The sequence below is a fragment of the Pan troglodytes genome, chromosome 17, assembly GCF_028858775.2.
Source record: "Pan troglodytes isolate AG18354 chromosome 17, NHGRI_mPanTro3-v2.0_pri, whole genome shotgun sequence".
Taxonomy (NCBI): Eukaryota; Metazoa; Chordata; class Mammalia; order Primates; family Hominidae; genus Pan; species Pan troglodytes.
Window position 1 is genome coordinate 30,707,454 of NC_072415.2, and position 13,916 is coordinate 30,721,369.

The 13,916-nt window shown below is 36.6% G+C and overlaps 1 protein-coding gene across 2 annotated transcripts in view; it reads right to left on the reverse strand.

The window, feature by feature from the left end:
• USP14 (ubiquitin specific peptidase 14) overlaps positions 1-13,916 on the reverse strand; it is a 53,822-nt gene continuing 39,906 nt past the window's right edge. Inside the window, 7 exon segments of one of the 2 annotated variants that reach the window (NM_001045496.1) lie at positions 1-1,078; positions 1,721-1,828; positions 2,179-2,239; positions 7,549-7,677; positions 9,053-9,145; positions 9,298-9,363; positions 12,927-13,041. In NM_001045496.1, coding sequence (NP_001038961.1) covers positions 930-1,078; positions 1,721-1,828; positions 2,179-2,239; positions 7,549-7,677; positions 9,053-9,145; positions 9,298-9,363; positions 12,927-13,041 — 721 coding nt within the window. In that variant the 3' untranslated portion in view covers positions 1-929. 2 annotated transcript variants of the gene reach the window in all.

Sequence of the window (13,916 nt, forward strand, 5' to 3'; positions counted from 1 at the left end):
ACAACTTTGTATTTCTTTTTAAAATACAGGCAGGCAAAGAAGATAACATATTTTTAAGTGGATGCTTAACAGCACAGTGTTAATAACCATCTTCAGAAACTGTACAGTATTAAACATATCTTCAGCCGAGCTCCAACACTCAGAAGACAAAAGACTTGAGGTCAAAAGCTATTAATCCCTCTTTTTTTTATTATTAAATGTCCTCATTTTCTAAAAATAAGCAACCAGAGCTTGTCAACATTTTCTTAAGACTGATTATTACAAAGCCATTCCAAAGTTAAATGTACAATCCACAGTACATCAGAGAGAGACACAAATGTATAATCAAAGGTACTATTATTGATCACAATTTATTTTAAAGTCAGGAAAAGCCTGCAATAGGCTGGACAAATACTTGATTGTGCCCATGTTTCCATGGGATGGACAGCAGCACTGAGTCACACAATGAGAGCAACACTTCCTTTTCCACTTTCCTGGAAAAATGTTTGTTAGATAAGGCAAAGGATGGGTGGCTACAGAATGGTGGTTTGAACCATGCAAGAACAACAAATAATAGGTAATAGGTGTGCAATAAACATCTGATTGCTGAATCTTGGGTGAAAAAGGCAGCAAGAAAAATGACCACAGAAGGAAATGGTTGAAAGGCATTTCAACTCTGAACTTTTTAAAATAATGCAAGAAATAATAAGCTTTTAAAAAATGTCTTTCTGCCACCTTTATATAGGGCAGCACAATCCAAAGATAATTTTCTCTTCTCTGTAATTTTTTAGGTTGGTGCACAGAGTGGTCTGCTTCTGTCCTCTTTTGTTCCAAATGAGGTGAAACATAAAACCACCTATGTGTCTTCCTCTAAAGCTCTGGATTATAGAAATGATCAACAAATAACATTTATTTTCACATCTAAGCATAAATAGCTAAAATGAAGATTACTATTCACTTTCCTCTTCCATTATTTCAACTCTGCGAGGCCCATAGAGTAGAACGTAAGCGATATGCCAGTCTCCACCACCAGAAAGCCGTAAGATATCTTCTGGTGTTACGATGCTGACTTTGTCATCATCAAACTTAATCCATTCATCTAAATAACAGGGAGAAGAAGATGAATTAATGTTATGCAGGATTCTTCTCAGAGTTCCACTGCAAAAAAGGTATCGAGTCATCGGAGGCACAGCAATGCTCCACTGGCCACACCAACAGTCCTCCAAGTGTGACCCAGTGACCACACAGGCTTAAGGGCACTGCAGGGGTTCCACCAGGTTACAACTACTTCAATGACACCACTAGAGCACTGCTTGCCTTTTCCACCCACATTCTCTCAAGTGTACTCTGGAATTTTCCAGAGGCTACATAATGTATGATAATGCAACAGACTGAATGTGAACACTAACAGGAGAACCCAGCTGCCTCCTATTTAAGCCAGACAACAGAAAGACATAAAAATGTAAATCAGTACCATTTCTCACTCATTTTGTTTTTACATTAATATGTAAATGGGCTTATTACTATCATTTTTAAAACTAACTTTCTTAATTTCTCAGTTTTAATTTCTAATACAGTAAGTATTAAGAGAGGCAAACTGAGCATAAACCAAAGCTCTTTGGGGCTTCAAGAATGTAAAGTGGTTCTGAGACCCAAAGTTTGAAAACCGCACTGCTATAAAATTTATAATAAATGAACTGTTAAAATAATATTGAACAGTTGAAAAAAGAATACTCTTTACCTTGTTTCCTTTTCACCCATGATACATAATGACCTGAAGAACTAGACCTTCCCTGGTGTGTTAGTACTGCTTGTAAGTCATAGTATCCACAATTATTGGAGCCAATATCTAAAGAAAGATGTAAATCCATTAATATTAGACAATGAATAGACATGTGACTTCTCAAGCTAAGTAACAAGAATAACTCTAAAGTTCACATTAGGAAAGTATTATCAGAATCCAATAAGATACTACTGTCCAATCATAGTTAAGGCTTCATGATTGATGTTTTAATAAGTAACTTATTAAACTGTATGCCAATGAGTAAATTTACTATATGTCATTAAGGTAAATTGTTCAAGAAACCTGACATTTTGTTTGAAAAGCACATCAGAATAAGTAAATATGGGGTAAGATGTAAATTTTACCTTAAAAAGACCCACATACAATAACTCAATTAAAATGAAAATGTTACTTACCATCAGCAAAAGAAAAGGGTTCATACTTAACTTCTTTCTGGGGACTACTCTTTTTGTCACTCTGAGGAGAAAAAAATGTTTAATTTTAAATCATGATTTTGGAAATAAAATTTGAATTCTCTGTAAGTGTTCAATTTCATAAATATTTACTGTCTACAGTGCAAAGCACAGAGACAAAATACAGTCTACCTTCCAAATTACTAAAATGATATAACCACAGTTAAAACTGTAAACCCAGCAGTCCTACACTTCAACAATATAAAATCTTGTTACAGTACAGTAACAGACACCCTGAATGTGATGACCAATTTTAAACCATTAAAGTGAAAGCATACCAGTGAATACAGCAGTACAGTTAAACAGTGCTCTAGGGCAGAAAAGGAAAAACCCAATTCCCCAGTGTTACCAAAATACTATCAAACCACAGAGGTGGGGGAAAAAAACAACTACCTCTAAAACAAGAATTCCTGCAATTTGTATTAAACCTCCTGAGCCATGTCCATTTACCACGCCAGCACAAATGAACTGAAATATTTTTCAGCAAAGACTTACCTACATTAAAGAGGTATGATTTAAATTAGACAAGGACTCTTAGGAGGAACTCACTGCTTCAACTCATTTTAGCATGTAACATGAGAAAAATAACTTATCTAGGAATACAGCACAAAGTTCTTTAAAACTATAATGGTAATGAAGACAATGCCAGCAGCTTACAGGTAGCTGTGATGGCAAGAAGTCAAAGGATTCCACAACAAAAAATGGCAACTAGGTTAATCACATCTTTTTTATACAGATAATGAAATCACCTATAGCAATCACTGAAAAAACTATACAAAGAAACACATTTAAAAACATAAAGTAAAATAGGATTTTAAAACACAGTTCAAGTAACCCACAAGAAGACAAAAAAAAAAGCAAAACATCAAAAAAGCAGAATTAAACCCTAACATGTCAATGACTGCACTAAATGTAAATAGTCTATACCTAAATCACATTTAAATTTAATATAATTTAGGCCGGGTATAGTGGCTTACGCCAGGGCGAGTGGATCACCTGAGATCGGGAGCTCGAGACCAGCCTGGCCAACATGATGAAACCCTGTGTCTAATAAAAATACAAAAATTAGCCAGGCATGGTGGCACTCGCCTGTAATCCCAGCTACTCGGGACGCTGAGGCATGAGAATTGCTTGAACCCAGGAGGCAGAGGTTGCACTGAGCCGGGATCGTACCTATGCACTCCAGCCTGGGCGACAGAGCAAGACTCAGTCTCAAATAAATAAATAAATAAATGTAATAGAATTTAAATCAAGTAAGTGTGTTCTGTCACCACAATGGCATCAAACTAGAATCAACAGAAACATAACAGGAAAATTACTTAGACCCTTCTAAATAACCAATGGCCAAAGAGGAAGTCTCAAGATAAATTTTTAAAAATACAAGGAACAGAATGAAAATAAAAATACCATGTATCAAAATTCATAGGATATAGTGAAATCACTGCTGAAAGGGAAATTTATATCACAAGGCAAGCAGAATAAAGGAAATAAGAGCAGAAATCAATACAACTAAAAACAGAAAAAAGAGAAAAATCCATGAAACAAAGCCAATTCTTTGAAGATATCAATAAAATTAATAATCCTCAAGCAAGGGGGACAAACACAAATTACTAATATCAGCAATGAAACGGGATGGATCTCACTCACTAAACACTCTACAGACATCAAAAGGGTAATAAATACTAGAAACAATTCTACATACAAATTTGGTAAGCTTATGAAATGGATCAATTCTGGGAAAACAATTTACAAAAACAAATACAATATGAAATAGATCATTTGAATAGCCCTATATCTATGAAGGAAATTAAATTTGAAATGTAAAAACTCCTGAAAATGTGCCTGCCTATGTTTAGGCAATAGAAAAAAAATAAATAAAAATAAAATAAAATAAAATAAAATAAACAAATAAAAGCTCCTGAAAGTAAAATCCCTACGCAGACTGTTCCACCAATTCTATCAAATGTTTAAAAAAAAATTAGCACCAATTCTACATAATCTCTTCAAAACACTAATGGATAAAAACAGCTAATAAATTCAGCAAAGTCAAGGATTTAAGATCCATATACAAAGTTAATTTTATTTCTATACGCTAGCTTTACTAGCCACTCTAGACAATGAAATTAAGAAAGGAATGCCATTTACAAAAGCATCAAAAAGAATAAACTATTTAGGAATAAATTTAACCAAAAAAGTCCAAGGCTTGTACACTGAAAACTATAAAACATTATGAAAAAAATTAAAGACCTAAATGAATAGAAAGACACATGAAGTTTATGGATTGTAAGACTTAATACTTTTTATTTTTTGAGACACAGTCTTACTCAGTCACTCAGACTGGAGTGCAGTGGCACCATTTTGGCTCACTATGACCTCCATTTCCCATGCTCAAGTGATCCTCCCACCTTAGCCTTCTGAACAGCTGGGACTACAGGCACACACCACCACGCCTGGCTAATTTTTGTATTTTTTGTGGAGACAGGGTTTTGCCATGTTGCCCAGGCTGGTCTCCAACTTCTGGACTCAAGCAATCTGCCCACCTTGGCCTCCCAAAGTGCTGAGACTAGTCTTAATACTATTAAGATAGTAATACTTTTTAATTGATCCACAGATTCAGAGTAATCCCCGTCAATCTTTTTTGAAGAAATGGACAAGCTGATCCTAAAATATACATGGAAATGCAAGGGACTCAGAATAGCTAAAATAACTTTCAAAAAGAAGAACAAAAGTGAAGGCTGATACTTCACAATTTCAAGCCTTATTAGAAAACTACAGTAATCAAGACAGTCTGGTATGAGCATCAGGACAGACATATAGACCAACGGAATAAAATTAATAGTCTAGAAATACACTCATAAATACAGATGGTCAAATTAATCTCTACAAAGGTTCCAAGACCATCTGATGGGCAAAGAACAGTCTTCTTAAAAAATGGAGCTGAGACAACCGGATATTCACATGCAAAACAATGAATCTGAACCCACACCTCACACTATATAAAAAGTTAACCCTCAATGGATCAAAGACCTAAATGGAAGAACTAAAACCACAGAACTCTCAGAAAAAAACATACGTATAAATCTCTGAGGGCATGGACTGGGCAATGTCGCCCAGACTGGAGTGCAGTGGCGTGATCTCAGCTCACTACAACCTCTGCCTCCCCGGTTCAAGCGATTCTCCTGCCTCCGCCTCCCAAGTAGCTGGGATTATAGGTCCGCACCACCACACCCAGCTAATTTTTTGCATTTTTAGTAGAGACAGGGTTTCACCATGTTTGCCAGGCTGGTCTCAAACCCCTGACCTCAAGTGATCTGCCTGTCTCAGCCTCTTAAAGTGCTGGGATTACAGGTGAGAGCCACCATGCCGAGCCCGGCAATGCTTTCTTAGATATGACACCAATAGCACAAGCAACTAAAGAAAAAATAGACTGGATTTCATAAAAATTAAAAAAACCTCTCTTCTGCAAAAGACCCTAGGTTAAGAGGATGAAAACATAAGCTACAGACTAGGAGAAAATATTCACAAACCACATATCCAACAAAGGTCTAGAATATGGAGAACTCTCAAAATTCAAGAGTAAAAAAACAAACAGTACAATTAGAAAATAGGGAAAAGACAAGAGGAAGCATTTCACAAAAGAGGATATACAGATAGCAAATAAACACACGAAGACATGCTCAACTTCATCAGCCACTAGGAAGGTGCAAAGGAAAACACAGTATCACTATAAACCTATCCAATGGCTGCAATGAAAAATAGTGACAACACCAAATGCTGGTGAGAATGCAGAGAAAGTGAATCAGTCTCACCTTGCTGGTGGAAATGTAAAATGGTACAGCCACTCTAGAAAACATCTGGCAGTTTCCTGAAAAACTAAACATGCAACTACCATGCAATCTAACAACTGCATTCCTAGGCATTCATTCCAGAGAAATGGAACTTACGTTTACATTAAAACCTGTACACGAATGTTTACAGCAGGTTTATTCATCACAGACAAAAACTAGAAACAACCCAGGTGTTCTTCAATAGGTGAATGGTGAAGCAGATTGTGGTAAATTCACACCAGGGAATACTGATCAGCAATGAAATGGAAGGAGCAACTGATATGCACAACACCCTGGATGAGTCGCCAGAGAATTATGCTGAGTGAGAAAGGTTATATTAAAAAGTGGAAGAGTTTTTATTTCGTTTGTATACTTTTTTTTTAGAAACAGAGTCTTGCTTTGTTATATAGGTTGGAGTGCTGTGGCACAATCATGGCTCACTACAGCATTTAACTCTTGGTCTCAAGCGATCCTCTCATCTCAGCCTCCCAAGTAGCTGGGACTACCAGCGTATGCCACCACATCCAACTGATTTTTTTTATTTTCATATTTTGTAGAGACAGGGTTTCACTACGTTGCCCAGGACAGTCTCGAACTCCTGGCCTAAAGAGATCCTCCTGCCTCAAATTCCCAAAGTCCTGGGATTACTAGCGTGAGCCACCATGCCTGGCCAACTTTCTTGAAATGACAAAAATTATAGAAATGAACGGGTTGGTAGTTGTCAGGAATTAAGGAAGGGGTAGGGCAGAAGAAAAGTGGCCCTGTGGCAATAATGCAAGATCTTTGTGGTGATGGAAATGTACTGTATTTTGACTGCATCAAGGTCAACACTAGGTAAGGTTTTATGTGAAGTACTTTGAGGAGATAAGTATAAAAGGAATATGAGCTACAGATTACGGGGGGAAGGAAAATATTAAGCTTATTCTACCACAAAGGACTCATTTATTCTAAGTAGAGTTCTGTTTCTCATGCTAAAATACACCTAAAGGCCAGGTGTGGTGCCTCATGCCTATAATCCCCAGCACTCTGGGAGGCCTAGGTGGGCAGATCGCCTGAGCTCAGGAGTTCGAGACTAGCCTCAGCAACATGGCAAAACCCTGTCTCTACCAAAAATACAAAAAAATAGCTGGGCATGGTGGCGCACGCCTGTGGTCCCAGCTACTTGGGAGGGTGAGGTGGGAGGATCATTTGTGCCTGGGAGGTTGAGACTGCAGTAAGCCTGAGTGACAAAGGAAGACCTTGTCACAAAAAAAAAAAAAAAAAAGGAAAATAAAATAAAACACATGCAAAACTTTAAAGATCTGCACCGATATATGGAGGATGTGTATACCTGCTAATTGTAATACAGATTCATCCATTTTTATTAATACTATACAAAGTATAGTTCTGAAGGAAAAATGAAGCAGGAAAAAAAAGACAGAGTAATTGCTGAGCACTGATGGGAGATTAAGATATAAAGAGTATAAAGTCAGCAGTAAGAACCTACTGTATTTGGCTGCTGATTCACTTTTTTATCTTCTAGATCCTTGAATTTGGATCGAAAAGACACCATTTTCTCCTGAAGTTCTGGTGTACACAGTTCATACATATCCAACATAAGAGGAAATTTAACATCCTATATACAAACAAACAAAAAACATGTGTAAACACATTTATAAAGATATTTATTTAAAGTATCACATATCTGAAGTAATGCTTTCATAATTTAGATACAGTTGAAAATAAAATCTGTGAAAATCACTTGGAAATCTGCAGTTGAAAACCTCTTAAGAATGCCTATTTTCAAGAATGATCTGGTTCTAACTTCTTTAAGGTGAGAAATTTTTAAAACATGTTTTTCCATTAAATACTCTAACCCACAAAACTAACCACAGAGGAAGTACCAAAATTTACCTGAGAAAAGAAACATCTCAGAAATACTGGACAAGCTGCCGTGAAAATAATGGATCTCCCAAACTGGAATAAACTTATGGTTTTTTTTTTTTAATTTGAAATACAACTTTACATAGAAATAATAGTGATATAGTTCAATAGCTTATAGTAGTATATATTTAAAGTATACAACACTAGATACTTTAACTACATTTAACCTTCTCATACAACACTAAGTATACTGGAAAATATACTAAGAATTTAAGCTCAAAAGGCTAAAATGATAGATAGGCCCCTCCCAGGACTCTATGGAGATGTAGCAGAACTACAACTCAACAAAAACAGTCAGATTCTGAGGCTGGATCCTAAATCAAGGGATTACAATTTGAGTACTCTCTGGGCACCAGTGATTTAATTCTTTCTCCTTTCACCTGAAAGAAAGGAACTCTTTGGGAGGCCGAGGCGGGCAGATCAAGAGGTCAGGAGATTGAGACCACGGTGAAACCCCATCTCTACTAAAAATACAAAAAAATTAGCTGGGCGCGGTGGCGGGCGCCTGTAGTCCCAGCTACTCGGGAGGTTGAGGCTGGAGAATGGCATGAACCTGGGAGGCAGAGCTTGCAGTGAGCCGAGATCGCGCCACTGCACTCCAGCCTGGGTGACAGAGCGAGACTCCGTCTCAAAAAAAAAGAGAAAGAAACCACCTAGAGTATAGTGCAGAGTTATCACTCCCTACCTCACGCCCATCTCCAAGCCTACTGAATCAGTATCCCTGAAGCTGAGGACGTGGTCTAGGGCACTATTTCTGGGTAGTGCAGGAGAGCCATCAGAATTGTATATGAATCTTTTGAAAAATATAATATCCTAGGCCCCACCGAAGACCTACCCAGATGTTTGGGGGTGAGGGAGAAGCCAGGTGTGTGTACAGTTAAAAATAAAAAAGACAATAGATAATTCTAATATACGTTCTGAGTTAAGAATCACTTGTCTAATATTAGCTCCCCTAAATATTTCAAAGAAAGCTTAACTATTCCTAAAGGAATAATGAAAGCAATTGTAAGTTAGCAATTACCTTCAAAGAATTACATTTCTTATACAAAGTAAAGTTCATTACTAACCTTAAGAACTTTGGCATTCACAGATTCCTTCTCTTTATAAAAAAATCGAACCATCTGAATGGTCAAGTAAGCAGGCAGCCGGCTGATCTTGGACTGAGGAGACAAAATGGAAAGAAATCCCGTTACATCAAAATACCATACAAGTTTTAATTATTTGGTGGTAAAAATTAAGACTGGATAAAATTAATTAACTGGAAATATTTCAGTGAAGCGGAATTTGGCTTCGAAAGGACTGCATAACTTACAGATTTGATATACAAGGCATTTCTTTGCAACGTTGGAGACTGTTTGGTGATTTCTTCCTGAAGTCGCTAAAAAAGAACATAACAGAAGACCAAACATTAGTTTTAAAAATTTTATTTCTGCAATATAGAATCACACCAGTAAGCCTTTAAAAACTAGCACTACCTAAGAGGCAATATACAGTACATCAATGGGTTTATACCACTGAGACACAATTTGATGACAATATGGGAAGACTTTTAGATACTGTTCAATTCTTATAAGGCATCAAATAATTTACGTTGTTGTGGATTCCTCCGAGTGTAAATATTGTTTGCTCTTTTTTAGCTATGCCCCAAATGATGCTTAGATTCAGAGAATTTTATATTGTATTTTATATAACAAAGCTGTCATTCCTGTTTATTATCAGAATATTCACTCTAGAGGAAAATTAAGAGAGCCCAAGAAACTCCCGTTCTTTACGTTTTATGCATAAAAGCCAATCAGCACCAATCAATTATTGTTAAATTTGAAAAAAGTCATAACACAGAAACCTCTGTTAACCTAACAGATGTGGGAAACCCTTTAGCTACTGCACATATCTTAACCAGCATGATCACCTTTCTGCTTCTTACAGCCCCTGTAACAGTGGAAACGGTATTTATCCCTCTGGGCATCATTTGGAAAAGGTGGCAGTGGTAATCAATGTTATAGTGTTATTGTTAGAATTACAGTTAGTACATGTAGAAAACCTGGTAAAATATTTGGCATATACTCTACATTTAACAAACATTCACTACTATTTCTAATGTCACAGAAAGAATTAGCACTACTTATGTGCTCTGCTTTAAGAAAACAAACAAAAAAGAAATTAGAATTAAAATAACCTACTGGTAATGTTTAAGCATGTTACACTTGTATAATTTTAACATCTGATTTTTTAAAATTACTAATCATATTACAAAAGGAATCACTGTGGAGTAGCTTTTTAATGTTTAACCAAGTTTATTCAGCAGCAAAGCAGTAGAGAAATGAAGCCAAATTACTCAAGAATTATCAGAACAAAAGATAAAATATCTTAAAAGTTATAAAGGAAATAAATACATTCTAGGAATACACGTTTTTCAAGAAAGCATATCTGGTGAAATCTTAATATTACCACCAATCCACTATCATCTAGACCTTCTGGGTATGTTCGGTTTTCCTATACTTTTACAAAATTGTGAAGAAAATACCATCCTGGAGAGTCCCTGCCAAAGCACTCCACTCCACACTCTCCAATTAACACTGAGACTTCATTTGCTGGTATATCCTGAAACTTGCACACCATGCCTTACATGATTTGGCTCCTGGGGGTTAAGTAGTTTTGTGTGTTTTTAAATGAATTTCTCTTAAAAGTCACCATGTTCATATCCACACTGGCTCAAAACTCTCTCCTTGGTATCATAAGACATAGCGTGACTCACTCTCTCTTCTTCTTATGCCCTTTAACAACCCTTCCCCTTGCCAACCTTACCCCAAACCATAGATGAGAGCCCCCAGGTAACAAATCATCTTGTTTATCAACATAATCCATGTTCCACTTCAGTGTTTATCAACCCACCCCCTCTGCCCAAACTAGGCCTCTGCACAGAGGACCTATTCCAATGCCTCATCATTTTTCACTGACTTTTCTTCCTTCAAGACTTCTCTTTATTGGTCATGGTTAGAGGAGACAGCAAAGAGGATCAACCAGGATTTTTAAAAATTCTGCCCTCCAGGCCCTTCTTCAAATATCTAGATGTTGCAATGGCTAACTTTTATTCATTCATTTATTTTTCATACAACTGTGTTTAGGAAGAAGCTAACTTTTAAAATAAATAATCCTGGCTGGGCACCGTGGCTCATTCCTATAATCCCAGCACTTTGGGAGGCCGACGTGGGCAGATCACAAGGTCAGGAGATTGAGACCATCCAGGCTAACATGGCAAAACGCTGTCTCTATCAAAAATACCAAAAATCAGCCAGGTGTGGTGGCACGCACCTGTAGTCCCAGCTACTCAGGAGGCTAAGGCAGGAGAATCTCTTGAACCTGGGAGTCAGAGGTTGCAGTGAGCCGAGATTGTGCCACTGCACTCCAGCTTGGGTGACAGAGAGAGACTCCGTCTCAAAAATAAATAAATAAATAAATAAAATAAAATAAAATAAACAATCCTAATTATCAGTGCTTTTGAAGTGGAATCACATGAACTGTAATTTGAAAACTATTAAAAGGTATCAGTTCAAATGGGGAGATCCTTCGAGAGATATACATATCCCCAAAGCACACCAAATTAATAAGTCAGCAAGCAAAACTGTATGTTTTATCCATGGGCTTATTAGCAGAGTGGAAGCTGACATTTTATGTGAGTCCGTATTCTTTAGTATGGCACTGGAAAAGCAGCACTAACTGAATAATGAAAGAAGCAAGTTCTAGTTCTGGCTCTGCCAAAAGCCAATTAGGTTACTTTAAATTCCAGGGCTTCAACTGCAAGACAGTGCAATGGCAGAACGACTACATGCCCTGATTTGCACAGAAAAATCCCAGTTTATATTGCATAATTACTAACATACCCTCATTCACTCTCCACCAAAGTGTCCTGGTTTAGACAATATATTATATGATCACCCTTAATGGTTAAGAGCACAAACCCACAAACAACCCTATAGTTACTCTCATTTTCACGTAAGAAAACAGTAGCTTAGATTAAGTAATTTTCCTTAAAGTTAATAGTTCAGCTAAGTTATAGGGCCCATGAAAACAACTATCTCTAAGGAAAAATCTTAACAAACATGTAAATTATTCAACAAACGTTTCTTGAGTGCTTTAAAATAAAGCAAGGTACAGCACAAAGCACTAGGTGCTTCTTCACAGTGTGAAGCAGGAACACCCAGTGATTAAAAAGTGAGATGTCCCAATATTTGTTAGCATATGCAACCATGTCAATAATGCTTTTGTCTATGAAATGAAGAGCTAGTTGAAGTTTGTTTGATTTCTGACTATACAGTTGATTTTGTTAGTCACGATAATTATGTTCTACAAAGTCACCACAAGCACTGAATCAGTGAATACTGAACCACTGCTCCTAGGGGAAATACAGGATTAGATTCCCGCCAGCCTTTGATCACAACATTTTCATCAACCAGTCAATACATAACCTTGTTTTATGTGTGTTTCTGTTTAAGGACACCTTATTTCACATATTGTGTTGATTAATTAACATTGAACTCAGAGCCAACAGCGCAACGCAGGCCCAACTGAAGCTTCTCTAACAAGTGTATTTTCTCAGTAAGGCACATCACAGCCTTCCCACACCTAGAAACACTAGACAGCACTCAGCCCTGTGCTTGGGGGGTCATCTTAAACAGTGAAATAACCAACAAAGAGCAGAATTTTTTTTTTAAAACAACAGTTCTAACATTCCTGCTAAAATGGTATTTGTTTACCAAGCTGAAACAAGAAGGCCAAGCACTTGTTTGACCTCAGATGAGACTGTGTGTATCGGGCAACTCAAAATGCGTATTGCTCTGCACATGTCTACAAATGACCATTAAAGCCCAGTGAATAATGACTTTGGCTTACTCGCAAACATGGAATTCACAAACAACAAGGATGGACTGGGATTGTCCTTACCAATTTAAGTCCTGTAAAAAGATACTTGACTTCCTGATTGATAAAACAGCTAAGCTGAAGTTGATTTTCCTTTCCTTTGGTGACTTCTTCTTCTTCAGATTCTGTACATTTCATGCTTTGTAAACTAAGATAAGGAATATGCCAACGGGTATTCAATTTGTTATATACTCTTGAATATAATACATTATCCTAATTCCATTAAAATTAATAGTATCATTCATTGGCATTTAAAACCTTTTAGTCTCCCAAGATTCATTTCAACATACTTAAGAATGTTCATTTGGCTACCAACAATTCTAGAAACAACAATGAGTAATAAATGTGTATTAAAAGATAAACTGCAATAAACTCTAAACTATAAGCTGGTATTTAGTATGGTCTTATAATGGTCTTAGAAGCCCAAAGGTACATAAATTTTTTCTAAGTTTTTCTAACCATGACCTAGAAGACAGTACTTTCCTGATTCATGTTTTATTAACTGGTTCAATCTCATGTATAGCTGATACACACCCTTTTATAAAATTAAAAAATTCTTTTTTTATTTTAAAAGTTATTATTAACAGTCACCTTGACATATAAGAAATTAATTCTTTATAAGGTGAATGAAAATGAGGTAGACTCTGCTAAAGATGTTCTTAGGAAAAAATAAATATCCTTCAAGAAATAAATTTAAAATAATTATATTAATCAAAACATAATGAATAATCCCATTATCCTTCAAGATCACTCCAATAGGTATATTTTTCCAAATTCCTAATTTCCATTATTGTATTTTTTTAGGTATAAAAACCTCTGGGCTGGGCGCGGTGGCTCACACCTGGAGGCCAAGGTGGGTAGATCAACTAAAGTCAGGAGTTCAATACCAGCCTGACCAAGAGGGTGAAATACCAGCCTGACCAAGAGGGTGAAACCCCATCTCTACTAAAAATACAAAAAATTAGCTGGGTGTGGTGGCATGCGCCTGTAATCCCAGCTACTTGGGAGGCTGAG